The sequence below is a fragment of the Lytechinus pictus genome, chromosome 11, assembly GCF_037042905.1.
Source record: "Lytechinus pictus isolate F3 Inbred chromosome 11, Lp3.0, whole genome shotgun sequence".
In the NCBI taxonomy this organism is placed as follows: Eukaryota; Metazoa; Echinodermata; class Echinoidea; order Temnopleuroida; family Toxopneustidae; genus Lytechinus; species Lytechinus pictus.
In genome coordinates this window covers 21,679,949-21,694,303 of record NC_087255.1, presented here as the reverse complement: position 1 = coordinate 21,694,303, position 14,355 = coordinate 21,679,949, and the positions used below count along the sequence as shown (strand labels likewise).

Genomic DNA, 14,355 nt, shown 5'->3' with positions numbered 1-14,355 from the left:
CATCTGCTAGTACGCATTTTAATTTCTGCATATATCAGAAAATTGTTACTTTTTGAAAATTCCCATCATTTCTTGAAAATTGCCGAAAATTCAAAAAATTCCCACCAATTTCCCGTTTATTCCCATGAAAAGATTCCATCAAGAAAAAACCCGGAAATTCTGCAACCCTACTCCCCCCAAAAAAAATCATTACCAAGAAAAAAATAAAGAGAACCTGAAAGAGAGATGGATAAAATATGATTATTTTACGAATACTATACCCAAAGTCTTTTACAAAATTTTATTTTTGTAAAAAAAATGAAAAATTTCGAAAGTTTTACTCTTTCGCTGGGCTAGCTGACAACTTTTAAAAATAAATTTTACTCAATACATCATATCTGGACCCCTCAAAATTACACTACAGCTTTTGACGAAGAAGATTTTGAAATACTGTGATAATTTTTAAATTAACATAATTATGAATCTAATCAACATGAAGTATAATCTATTCACTGCTAATTTTGCATGATAAGTAGACTTATTAAAATATTTAAATTTTTAAAAATACCCTTACTGGTTGAAAGGTTGAAAAGAAAATTTAAGTACTCCAGGGTAACAGGAAAATCCAAGATGGTGCCCTCACTGGCTGCCGTAGGCTAAAAATCCACAACTCATCCATTACTTGATAAAATGGCTTTAATTTGTTTTTTATTCATTGGTTATTAAGGATCAATAGTACATAGGGCCAAGTTACAGGGACAGCCAGTGGTCTGGAATGTCCAAAAACATAAGTTGGCTTCAACAAATTGAATCTAAAATGGTTGCTGATACCTAAAGTGGACGTAGCTCATTTCATATTGGCCTAGGGGAAGTGATTTTGACTTTAAATCATCGGTTTCAAGAGTCTAATAATATTAGGACAAGTTACAACGACAGTCAAGTATGTCCGAAAATCCAATATGGCTTCCGAAAATAATTATAAAATGGCTGCTGATACTTAAAAGTGGAATAGCTCATTTTATATTCACATGTGAGATATGATTTTGGTGTCTAAACTATGATTTCAAAGGCGAATAATACATTAGGACAAGCTACACGGACAGTCGGTGGTCTTGTATGTCCAAAATTCCAAGATGGCTTCAAAAAAAGATATAAAACAATGTCTAATGTTGCTTACAAATAAACATAGTTTGTTCAATATCTGTCTGGGGAATATGATTTTGGTGTCTAAACCATATTTTAAAGGGTCAAGTAATGCATTAGGACAAGTTACAAGGACAGTCGGTGGTTTGGTATGTTAAAAAACGCAAGATGGCTTACAAAATGGGGTCTAAAATTGACTGTTGTTACTTAAAAATTGGCAGAGCTCATTCTATATCCGCCTGTGAGATGTGATTCTGGTGTCTAAACCATATTTTCAAGAGTCAAATAATAAATTAGGACATAGTTTGTTCAATATCTGTCTGGGGAATATGATTTTGATGTCTAAACCATAATCATAAAACCATAGTTTAATGCATTAGAACAAGTTACGAGGACAGTCAGTGGACTGGTATGTTAAAAAATCCAAGATGGCCTCCAAAATGGGGTCTAAATTGACTGTTGGTACTTCAATATGGACATAATATAGTTCATTAATAATATACATTGGGGATATGATTTTGGTGTCTACACTAGTATTTAAAGGGTCAAGTAATACTGTACATTTGGTCAAGTTGAAAGGACAGTCAGGTGTCATTATTGTGTCAAAAAATTCAAAGATGGCTTGAAAAATGGGGGTTATAATGTTACTAAAAAATGGACATAGTACATCAAAAATACACCTGGTGATATTATTTTGGTGTCTACACTAGGGTTTCAAGGATCAAATTATACTTTGGGACTGGTTACAATTGTCCATTTTGCCTGAAAATCCAAGATGGCTTCCATAAATGGGTTCTAAAATAACAACTGTTACTTTGAAGTGGATGTAATATCCACTTGTGAGAAATAATTTTGGTGCCTACACTATGATACAAAATGCAAGCAGGTAAGAGTTGGCAACAGCACCCATTGATGTAATTTTAGAATCTACCTTGGATTTTGGACAAAATTGATAACTAACCATCCTTGTTACTTGTCCTAATGTAATAGTGGACCCTTCATACCACAGTGTAGACACCAAAAATGTTTCTCACCTGTTGATGTTGTATGAACTCAGATAATTTCTGAGTGATATAAGTCATTTTAGATGCCATTTTGAAAATCCTCTTGGATTTTTAGGAAAAAATGGACAACTGGATATCATTGTAACCAGTCTAAACATATTTTTAAAACCTTGAAACCAAAGTGTGAACACCAAAATAATTTTTTCTTGGTGGATTTTAAATGAACTATGTCAATTTTTAAGTAACAGACTCCGATTAGACTCCAATTGTCGGAAGCCATCTTGGATTTTTAGACACACTGGATTACGGACTGTCCTTGTAACTTGTTCAAATGTACATGATGTATTTACTGACATATTACACGAAATATGTCCATTTGTTAGTTACAGGAGCTATTCCATTTTTGGAAGCCACCTTGGATTTTTGGACAAACTTGACCACTGACTGTCCTTGTTACTTGTCCTAATGTATTATTTGACCCATTTAACCATGACATAAACATATTCCAGGATATCAAACAAACTACTTTTTTAATGCAGCAACAGCAATTTTAGACTCCATTTTTGGAAGCCATCTTGGATTTTTTTATATAATGGACAACTGACTGTCCATTCAACTTGTGATAGTGTATTATTTGACCATTGAAACCATGGTCTAGACACCAAAATCATATATCTCAGATTGATAGGAAATGACCTATATGTCCATTTATATATCAACAGCCATTTCAAACTCCATTTTTGGAAGCCGTCTTAGGGTTTTGGACACGTCAGGCCACTGGCTGTCCTTGTAACTAGCCACTGAAATTAGATGTTATTTGGTTGTCATGGCAATGGCTGAAGTTATTTGTACATCAACAGCAAACATATCTATGCTTTGCATCCTAAAATTAGGGGAAATTTATGACAAAATGCAGATTTTAAACTGTTTTTCGATCAAATTTGGTGCTTTTCTTGGGAAAAAAGAGTCAAAATTAAATGACTGGGTCAAACCTTGAGTTAATTGTTATAAATTGCATTTTCCACCTGTCCATTATCATGTCAACCATGTTATATATTTTTTCAAATTAGATGTTACTTGGTTGCCATGACAATGGATTTATATGTTATTTGCATGTTAACAGCAAACATATCTATTCTTACCCTAAAGTTAAGGGAAATGAAAGAAAAATCAGATTATACAGTCCTTTTTAAAAATCAAAACTGCTACTGTTCTTGGGTAAATGATCCGTTGCTATGGCAACAGGCCATTTGGAACATTGATATTTATCGTTGAATTCAAGTATTACCAAGGCAACATCAATGTTTATTATTTTAATTAGTTCATGCAGAACACTGACTGTATTATTTTCCCCTAAATTAGTTGAGTAGGTCAGGCCTTACGAATGCACATTAAGTTAATATTCATTGTATCTTTCACCTGTTTTTAACCTTATCATCCACTTTTTAAAAAAATTAGATGTTATTTAGTTGCCATGGCAATGGCTTAAGATGTTATATTTATAAATTTAGTCACAAACATATCTCGATTAGTACCTTGAAATTAGGGAAAATGGAATGATGATCATACCGTACATGTATTCTACATTTTTATCAATATTTTTACCTTTCTAGAGGGAAATAAGCTGTTGCCATGGCAACGGGCCCTTTGTAAAATTGTTCCTTTTTAAATTCAATTCAAGCATTTCCAAAGCAACATAATATTTTATCTTTATAAAGAACTCCTGCAGAACAATTTTGTATTTTTTGTTCAAATGAGGGGGTCAAAACTTAAGCATACAGATTAAGTCAATTCCAATTGTATTTTCCACCTATCCATTGTCTTGACAACCATGTTATTTTTGTAAATTAGATGTTATTTGGTTGCCATGGCAATGACTTGAGATGTAATTTACACATTTAGCCACCAAAATATCTTTGTTAAGCACTGTAAAATTAGGGGAAATTAAAGATATATCATATTCTACAACTTTTTTTAATCAAAATTTTTATTTTTCTGGGGAAAAACAAGCCGTTGCCATGGCAACGGACCAATTGGAACTTTCTTGTTGATCTTGAATATTTCTAAATTTCATATGTTTTCAATTGGGAGCCTGAAAATGATCATTTTGGTCATCTATATCATGTTTATTTACCATTTATATGGGAATGTATGTTGTTTTGGAGAAATTAATCCGTTACCATGGCAACGGCCGAAAATGGCATTTATAAATTTACCTCCCATCTTTAAAATAAATATTATGGCATATACTAATACTTGTGAAAGTTTTATGCTTTAGTCAAAATTTGCACAATTGTTGTGATTTTTGGAGCTAATCCGCTCTACTATACTGTGTATTTTTCACTAGGTATTGAAAATATGTATGGAGATTTTTTTTTTGGGGGGGGGGGATATTTGGTTTTGATTCACTGGTATGAATAATGTAAGATATAATTATCTGAATATGAAATATTTTATTTTTATCCTGTACAATCTTACATCAAGTTATCAACAAGTAAACCATTTTTTGTATTCAGTTTCTCTGAAATGGGTATTTCTTTCTTGTCTATCAAGTCACAGGATTCTGCATTCTATGAACCTGTTATGACTTGAAGCATAATTCTCACTAGAGACGTAGTGATCACTTTTCCTGTTAGTCTGTTAAGTTCATTAGTCTGTTGGTCTATTCGTAAATGTTAAAGTTTTTGTTCAACTTGCTCTCATTTCTTTATTTTTGCATCAATTTTGTTCATAGGTGGTACATACCATCCTTGGGTAATACCACATTTAACATATGATAATGATGGGGTCAAAGGTCATCTAGGGGTCACATGATATGAGGTCATATCCTCTTAAGGTTTTTTTGTCAGCTTGCTCTCATTTCTTTATTTCTGCATCTGTTTTGATCACATAAGATTAAAATGATCTTTGGGTATGTGTGTTAATGGGGATGATTGGGTCAAAGGTCATCTAGGGATTAAAAGGTCAAATGTTATGAGGTCATGCCCTTCCTTTTTTCAAGTTTTTGTTCAAATTCCTCTCATATCTTTAGATCTGCATCAATTGGTTCATATTCTGTACAAATGATCTTTGGGCAATACCACACGTGTGTTCTTGCAGGGAATAATTTTGCTTTACAAATTTGATAGCATTTCAAATGCTATCGACTAAGTAATGTACAGTCCTATGTAAAAAAATGCTATAGCCTATACAAACGACTTAATGCATAGCAGTCTTTCAAAAATGTGGAGCAAAGTGCGATGCGATACCAGGAAAATTATTCCCTGCATTGATACAGCTTTTGTACCACTGACACCATGCATTACTAAATAAATCAGTTTGGAAGACGAGAGGTCAATGTTGATAAATGGGTAAAGTAAATGAAAACTGAAATGTCATTAAGGAATTGCAGCCTTTCAAACTGACATTCAATCGCATAGCCTACAAAAGGGATATTGAAAGTATCATGCCCATCAACAATGAAGTCACTCTGCTGAGGCATCAGTGAAAATTTCATTTCAGCCTCACTAACCAAAACTTGGCATAATGGAATTGGTACCTGATGTCTTGAACATCAAATAGTGGAGTCATGAGGGGTGTAAGAGTTGCAAGAAATGTATCAATAAAAAGCTGAGGAGTTGCTAAAATTTGAATATTATATTCAATAATTTCTAAATATTAGGCCTCGAAAATTGGATTACCTTTTTATGTTCACTGTATATCAAGTCTCTTTCCATCACTATTTCCTGATTTATATATACACTCGGCAAAAAAAGTTCTTGGAAACTTATAAAAGTTAAAATATTCCATATAGATATTTGATTAAGGGCAAATTATTGTATGTCAACATGACCAGACAATATTCCTCTTCCAGTATGACATGACATTTTCATGTGAACAGTCATACATGGGTGGTTAAATGCTTTAAACAATAGCAATGTCAGTAAAAGAAAATTGCAAGAAATGGATCAGTCAGTGCATGGCTGGTTACAGGCATTAAACAATAGCAATGTCAGTAAAAGAAAATTGCAGGAAAACGATCAGTCATTCTTTCAGTTGTGAAAGTTTGTGTGGCATAAATATCCATTAAACGATGAAAGCAAACTTAAAGGCAAATACCACTCTAAAAGTGAAGAGAAAGTTATCCACCTTGGATGCATCACTATTGCACTGGAATTTTAAGTCAAAGTTAGTCGATGAAAAAAATGTCAAATTTCAGTATCTTGGCATAAGCAAAAGAAAATTATCCTTATCCTCCTATCTTCTGCAGGGGTGGTGGCCCTAGGTCGACCACTCCTAGGGCAGTCTCTAACTTTATCAGTAGCCAAATACCACTGGTTCAAATTTGAAATTGTTGGTGAAACTTGGAAATATCGAGCCACTTGTCTTAATGACTGCCCAGACTGCATCATTCCTATTGTTCTTGCACACTCTTGGTTGGAAAGCTTCATCTTGAAAGTGAGTGTCCAAATGATCCATCTCATTATGCATCCCTAAGCATTCAATTCAAATGATAACCACAGTCTGTTGAAATTGTTGAATGTATGCCTACAGGATGGCCATGATCATTAGCATTTGAAGGGTCCATTTCTTGCAGTTTTCTTTTACTGACATTGCTATTGTTTAAAGCATTTAACCACCCATGCATGACTGTTAACATGAAAATGTCATGTCAAACTGGAAGAGGAATATTGTCTGGTCATGTTGACAAACAATAATTTGCCTTTAATCAAATATCGAAATGGAATATTTTAACTTTTATAAGTGTCCAAGAACTTTTTTTGCCGAGTGTATATATATTTATATATATGATACTTGTAAAAAAAGACATATGCAAAAAGGCACTTGTTACTTGTTAGCTGTACATCATGAATACATTTTATTGCACATAATATCCAATGAGATAATGCTCAACTGAATGACTATACCCAAAATGAAAATGCATCCTTAAAAAAATAAAATAGAATACATCGCAGGTTTAAAAGATATTTTCATGAGGGTCCTGGAAGCTGGACATGGATTTCAACTTATCCTTGATTCCTAGCAAGGCAAAACGTTTTGACGGTGCTGTGTTCCAGTAGCAAATCTGCTCTGCCGAATACTTCTCCTGAACGGGCACCACGTCCCTGAATGTATTTTCTTTCCAATGGAAGTTGAATTTCTCTAAAAGGTCAACGATTTCTTGATCTGTTGAGAGTGTTTTGGGAGGTGCGGTTTGTTGAAGGTCACTGCAGAAGGTGTCCTTTATGATGATGGCACCTCGGAAGGCGAACCAACCGCCGTACTTGGGGTGGATACTGACTCCATAGACTTTCTGCCAAGAAAATGATTGTTTCATGATGAAAAGGAATCCAGTACATACATTCTAATCTACAAAAGTCAACTTTAAAGTTCTATTGGTTCATGGTATTCAAGGAATCAAATGCAGTGGATTCCTCTAAGTCACAAACTCAGCCCTGAGGGAGCAATTCTTTTACAGATGGTGTGGAGCAAAAACCTTTTTAAAAAACTTATATCGCTAGACAGGTCTTTTTACACACAATGATCAGACATTCAAAATAAAAATAGCTGAAAGAGCTGAAAAGTATTGAAAAGCTAAAATTAAAAGAGCTCCCATACTTTTGTAAAGAGGATAGTTAAAAGAAGCTGAAATCGAGCTGAAAATCAAAAGCAAAAATAGCTGAAATCATAAATTTAACAAGCTGAGTTCTCCTCCCAGCCCCCCCCCCCCCATACAATTGTTGACAATCTTAACTGTACTCAAATTATTTCATAACTGACATTCCATAATTAAAATCACTCTTTCTTGGAAATAAAGTTAGAATCGGACAAACAGACCTTCTTTTCATCCCAAGGGTCATTGGTGATGCTATCTCTCTTGTAGTAGAATGCCGCTCCTGACACATGGCCTGCAGTCTGGACTAAGAGCTTGGGTCTCCTAGTCACTGGGTGCACCTCAAAGTCTTGGATTATGTTAACTTCATGGTCTGGTTGTAAAGCCTATGTACAAGAAATATGAAGATAAGTGGAATTAGTCTCCAGACACAGACCCTTGGATTTTGCAATTTGCATACCGGTAGTGCATTATGAAGAGTCTGAAGTGGTGAGACTGGATCTACTATGTACTGTGGCTGTTTCTATGAATGAGTATGGAATCTAGTCTTCACTCTAGACATGGTTTGGTTGAAGTGTCAAATTGGAGTCTGTTTGCAGACTAGGGTGGAATGAAAGATTTTTTTAAAGGGATTAAAAGGAAGAAATCCATGAGATGCTAAATTACAAATATTTACTCTATTAGCAAGGAGTGCTAAGATACATGTGAACACCACCCCCCCCCCCAAAAAAAAAAACAGTTTTCACACATTCAACATCATGCTGAAACAAATTTGAGTTTAATTACAACATAATGCTTGTTCTGGTGAAGCAAGAGGGAGGTAATCTAATTTTCTTCAATCTTTTCATGAAATTAGGCTAAAAATATGCATTTCTTTTTTTTATCAATATAAATCAATTTGATTTTGTTTCATTTTATTCACTTTCGGCATCATCACTTATTGATACACAGTTGAGATATCATAAGATAAACAATCAGAAAATCAATTTCATAATTTGATGCATGGATTAATTATAGCATATTGCTTTAATTATCATAACTGTAGACACTGTTTTTTCAAATTTGAATAAACAGGATAATCATGAAGCCGAAACAGATATGTGAGAGACTATTAAATTTTACAGAACAAGAATAGGCTTACACTAAATATTCCTAAAACCAAACTTATTTTGTTTGTACCTCTTTTGCCTTTTGGAGTTGCTCTGCTACACATGAGTCGATCGGGTCTCTGTTTTCAATTTCACTTTGAGTCTTTAGTCTTTCAACAAACGGTAAAAAGGCCTTGTCAAACATTGAGGGAGTGCTAAGCACGCAGAAGGATAAAGTGTCCTGTGGATAGGACAGATGGAAGACAGGTTTTACCTTCTCATTGTACCATCCGATCTGTAAAGAAAATAAACAAAACTATGAATGTCCAATTTAGATCCATTCCTAGGCCTGCACTGTTAAGTATCTGAACAAACATGACAAAAGATGGGTATAGTGAGTGATTGTATTACCGACTGGCCTTGTATTACCGAACGCGCGCATCATACGCATCAGAAAAAAAAATCATACATTCTAAATTTCGCAACATCCTTCCAAAGAGAACTTTAATAGAAAGATGATGAAAAATGGTCTAAAACACATTTTCAAAGTCTTATTATTCTAAAAACAATAAAATATGGTCAAAATAGCTCATCAGTGATTTTGATGTTTTCTCAACTTTTCCCATTGAAAACACACGTTCGGTAATACGATACCTTTTTCAAGTGACCAAAATATTTCACATGCGAAGAGGGGTCCGATTGGAAGCAAAAATCGTAAAAAGGAAAAACTATTTCGGCAAAAATTTTACATATTTATATTTTGTAGGTAATTGTGTATTTATGGTGAAAGTTTGGTGAATTTTATGAGAATAATGTGCTTGATATGATTGAATTCATGAAAAGTGTTCGGTAATACGATCCACTACCATACTCTAACAAAGTTATCAAAAAAAAAAAAAAGATGAAGAATCAGCATCGGGAAATAATAAGATGGCAAATATAGCGATCTTCAACGCTTATATATAAGCGTCGAAATTTGTAGCCATCTCCTTGTATTAGTCTATAATATACGACGTGTCAAATTGTAGCGAACTAGTTCGCTATTTCCAGATCTCCTCTATATATATATATATATATACGAGGGGGAATTGTAGCGAACTAGTTCGCTATTTTCCAGATCTCCTCTATATACAAACGACGGGAAATTGTAGCGAACTAGTTCGCTATTTTTCGGATCTCCTCGATATATACACGAGGGGAATTGTAGCGAACTAGTTCGCTATTTTCCAGATCTCCTCTATATACATACTACGGGATTTGTAGCGAACTAGTTCGCTATTTTTCGGATCTCCTCGATATGTACACGAGGGGGAATTGTAGCGAACTAGTTCGCTATTTTTTTATTTTTCCAGATCCCCTCTATATACATACGACGGGATTTGTAGCGAACTATATATGAGGGGGCATTGTAGCGAACTAGTTCGCTATTTTTTTGGATCTCCTCTATATATACACCAGGGGGGAATTGTAGCAAACTACATGTAGTTCGCTATTTTTCGGATCTCCTCCACATGTATACGACAGGAAATTGTTGCAAACTTGTTCGCCATTTCTCATCTCCTCTCTAAAATATAAACATGGCAAACTGTAGCGAACTAGATGGCAATTTTTCTGATCTCTTCATATACACGAGGGGGAAATTGTAGCGAACTAGTTGTCATTTTTTCCAAAGCTTACATTATTGTGAAGGCTTCAAAGTGAAAATCTGCAGGTTTTGGCTGTATATATTGATGCCATATTGTCAAATTGTAGCAGACTAGTTCGCTATTTTCCAGATCTCCTCTATATCCATACGACGGGCTTTGTAGCGAACTAGTTCGCTACTTTTCGGATCTCCTCTATAAAATTATATACACGAGGGGGAATTGTAGCGAACTAGTTCGCTACAATTCCGTCTCTTGTATATATAAAGATTAGAAAAATAGCGAACTAGTTCACTACAATTCCTCCTCGTGTATAAAATTTTATAAAGAAGATCCGAAAAATAGCGAACTAGTTCGCTACAATTTTCCGTCGTATATATATATAGAGGAGATCTGGAAAATAGCGAACTAGTTCGCTACAATTCCCCCTCGTGTATATATAGAGGAAATCCGAAAAATAGCGAACTAGTTCGCTACAAATCCCGTAGTATGTATCTAGAGGAGATCTGGAAAATAGCGAACTAGTTCGCTACAATTTCCCGTCGTATATATATATAGAGGAGATCTGGAAAATAGCGAACTAGTTCGCTACAATTTCCCGTCGTATATATATATAGAGGAGATCTGGAAAATAGCGAACTAGTTCGCTACAATTCCCCCTCGTGTATATATCGAGGAGATCCGAAAAATAGCGAACTAGTTCGCTACAATTTCCCGTCGTTTGTATATAGAGGAGATCTAGAAAATAGCGAACTAGTTCGCTACAATTCCCCCTCGTATATATATATAGAGGATATCTGGAAATAGCGAACTAGTTCGCTACAATTTCCCGTCGTATATATATATAGAGGAAATTTGAAAAATAGCGAACAAATCCCGTAGTATGTATCTAGAGGAGATCTGGAAAATAGCGAACTAGTTCGCTACAATTCCCCCTCGTGTATATATCGAGGAGATCCGAAAAATAGCGAACTAGTTCGCTACAATTTTCCGTCGTATATAGAGGAGATCCGAAAAATAGCGAACTAGTTCGCTACAAAAGAAGAGATCCGAAAAATAGCGAACTAGTTCGCTACAATTTCCCGTCGTATATATATATAGAGGAGATCTGGAAAATAGCGAACTAGTTCGCTACAATTTCCCGTCGTATATATATATAGAGGAGATCTGGAAAATAGCGAACTAGTTCGCTACAATTCCTCCTCGTGTATATATCGAGGAGATCCGAAAAAAAGCGAACTAGTTCGCTACAATTTCCCGTCGTTTGTATATAGAGGAGATCTAGAAAATAGCGAACTAGTTCGCTACAATTCCCCCTCGTATATATATATAGAGGATATCTGGAAATAGCGAACTAGTTCACTACAATTTCCCGTCGTATATATATATAGAGGAAATTTGAAAAATAGCGAACAAATCCCGTAGTATGTATCTAGAGGAGATCTGGAAAATAGCGAACTAGTTCGCTACAATTCCCCCTCGTGTATATATCGAGGAGATCCGAAAAATAGCGAACTAGTTCGCTACAATTTTCCGTCGTATATAGAGGAGATCCGAAAAATAGCGAACTAGTTCGCTACAAAAGAAGAGATCCGAAAAATAGCGAACTTGTTCGCTACAATTTCCCGTCGTATATATATATAGAGGAGATCTGGAAAATAGCGAACTAGTTCGCTACAATTTCCCGTCGTATATATATATATAGAGGAAATCCGAAAAATAGCGAACTAGTTCGCTACAAATCCCGTAGTATGTATCTAGAGGAGATCTGGAAAATAGCGAACTAGTTCGCTACAATTCCCCCTCGTGTATATATATCGAGGAGATCCGAAAAATAGCGAACTAGTTCGCTACAATTTCTCGTCGTTTGTATATAGAGGAGATCTAGAAAATAGCGAACTAGTTCGCTACAATTCCCCCTCGTATATATATATAGAGGAGATCTGGAAATAGCGAACTAGTTCGCTACAATTTGACACGTCGTATATTATAGACTAATACAAGGAGATGGCTACAAATTTCGACGCTTATATATAAGCGTTGAAGATCGCTATATTTGCCATCTATAAAATACCGATCAGCATCCAGCCCATCTATATTATAAGGGTACATGTAACTAATTAATGTTGGACAGGCTGATTGTCCATTTTCTTATTTTGTAATATAAAAAATTGATTAAAGTATAGATCTCTGTCCTACACATCATATAACATAAGTCACCATTGTTCAATCCTCAATAAATACAAGAAAAATTGCAAATTTTTCTTATCTAAAAAAAAATTGATTAAAAATGTTTCTCCTAAAATTAGAAATTAAAATCAAATCACAGATAGATTTGTCTTCAGTTAGCTGTTATCAACAATCTCCGACCTTAACAGAGGAAGGACACAAAAGAAAGAGAGATTGGTCCTTTTTCATCTTTTTTCATGCGCATGCAAGAATTACAATACTTAAGTTTAGTCTTAGACTTGAGCCAAAGCCCACACAAACACTTTTTTCCAAACAAAAGTAAGTAGTGGTCTTGGGATGTATAGACTATAGTTTTTGAGTTTCAGTTCAGTTTATCAACGATTAACGAATCAACGATCCTTCCCAAACCCCAATATTTTATAATGGGGTGTACAAGGATAAAATTACACAACAGTCAGACAGTAATATACACGAATCAGATACAATTTGAGCAGCAGAGTGAATTATCCAAAGACCGGCCAAAGACCAAACAGCAACCGATGCACATGTCATCGGTCCCCGGCATCGGTCTAGGCCTAACTAAAATTAAAAAGTTTACTAACTTCTTAATCTTAGTTTAGCAAGCTTCAGACATTATTCCAATACCATGAATACAATACAATTACTTAGGTCTTACTCTTAGTCGATACTTTTGTGTCGAATTCCGAGGAATATTTAAGCCTAAGTTACCTTGAAAGGGTGAATCTCAAAACCATTTGGTTCCAGAACATTTCGGAGTTTTTCGGAAATAAAGTCCGCTGACATGACTGTATGCGAGCGAGGACCATAGTAGGCATAAAGTCATAGAGATATCTATATGGGGTGCAGGACCTCGTACGGTATCTCTATGGTGAGGACTGACCATAGAGATATATCTCTATAGAGTATAGCTATGCCTATGGGACTGACTGTATGAACACGTCATGTGACAGGTCATGTGATAAAAGCAAGTCGGGTGATGCGACTATTGCGAGAGCCGTCAAACCAAAGTCAAGACGAAGTCCGAGTCAAGGGAGAAATGTTTGATAAATAAATCGGAATATTGCCGTGTCTTATTGATTCTGGTTGTATTTTCAAAAGAAGAAAGGATGTCTTTTCGATCAGGTACTCCGAGGGATAATGAAACCGGCGAGAAGGCACCACTTTTAAATGGAACAGAGGGTAGAAAAGGAAGGTGAGTCAAGATCTCGCGATCTCGTCAGAGAACCCAATTTAGATAGAGTAGAATTCCAGCCTAACGCGTACGGTACGTACGGGATCGGGAGCGCGAGCGGCGCCCGACCGACCAGACGCCCAGTCAAGTATGGCAATGCTGGCCTTGTTAGGCAGGCAATAGACTCCAACTCAAAGCAAGCGACGATGCAAGAAAGCAAACGTTATAGGCTACATGTAATGAAAAGAAGAGAAGGGTGAAAACACTGAAAATGTGAAATAGTTTATCTATATTCAGACACTGAGACAGTAGCCAAGTAGGCTATGACTTGTATGGCAGTGAGTCCAAACTTCGCGCGTGTCCATACTTCGCGGACGGTCATTATCTAAAAAACTAGCCAATATCCTTAAAATCTGACATCATCAACGTGAAAAGCGACCTAAAATTACCCTTTGGTGTAAGTTTCTTTAGGATGAGTTCAGTATTCATGAAAATATTGGCAAAAGATCGGCAAATTTGTCAC

The 14,355-nt window shown here is 35.4% G+C and overlaps 2 protein-coding genes across 5 annotated transcripts in view; one reads left to right on the top strand and one right to left on the bottom strand.

Moving 5' to 3' along the window:
* Positions 1-6,956: 6,956 nt before the first annotated feature.
* LOC129271564 (cyanocobalamin reductase / alkylcobalamin dealkylase-like) lies at positions 6,957-13,897 on the bottom strand. Its single transcript, XM_054908886.2, has 4 exons — positions 13,370-13,897; positions 8,899-9,102; positions 7,944-8,105; positions 6,957-7,419 (listed from the first exon to the last, which is right to left on the bottom strand). Exons 1-4 carry the CDS (start codon positions 13,442-13,444, stop codon positions 7,084-7,086), a joined length of 777 nt encoding a protein of 258 aa, XP_054764861.2. The 5' UTR covers positions 13,445-13,897; the 3' UTR covers positions 6,957-7,083.
* The window catches only part of LOC129270991 (sodium-coupled neutral amino acid transporter 9 homolog), a 41,159-nt gene continuing 40,418 nt past the window's right edge, over positions 13,615-14,355 (top strand). For 2 of the 4 annotated variants that reach the window (XR_010295182.1, XM_064107011.1), the window contains exon 1: positions 13,648-13,853. Coding sequence is in view for 2 of the 4 variants with exons in the window: in XM_064107011.1 (XP_063963081.1) it covers positions 13,768-13,853 (86 nt within the window). In the remaining 2 variants the exon portion in view is untranslated. Of the gene's footprint in view, positions 13,854-14,355 lie in introns of all 4 variants that reach the window. The other 2 variants (XR_010295181.1, XM_064107010.1) reach the window with 2 other exon arrangements.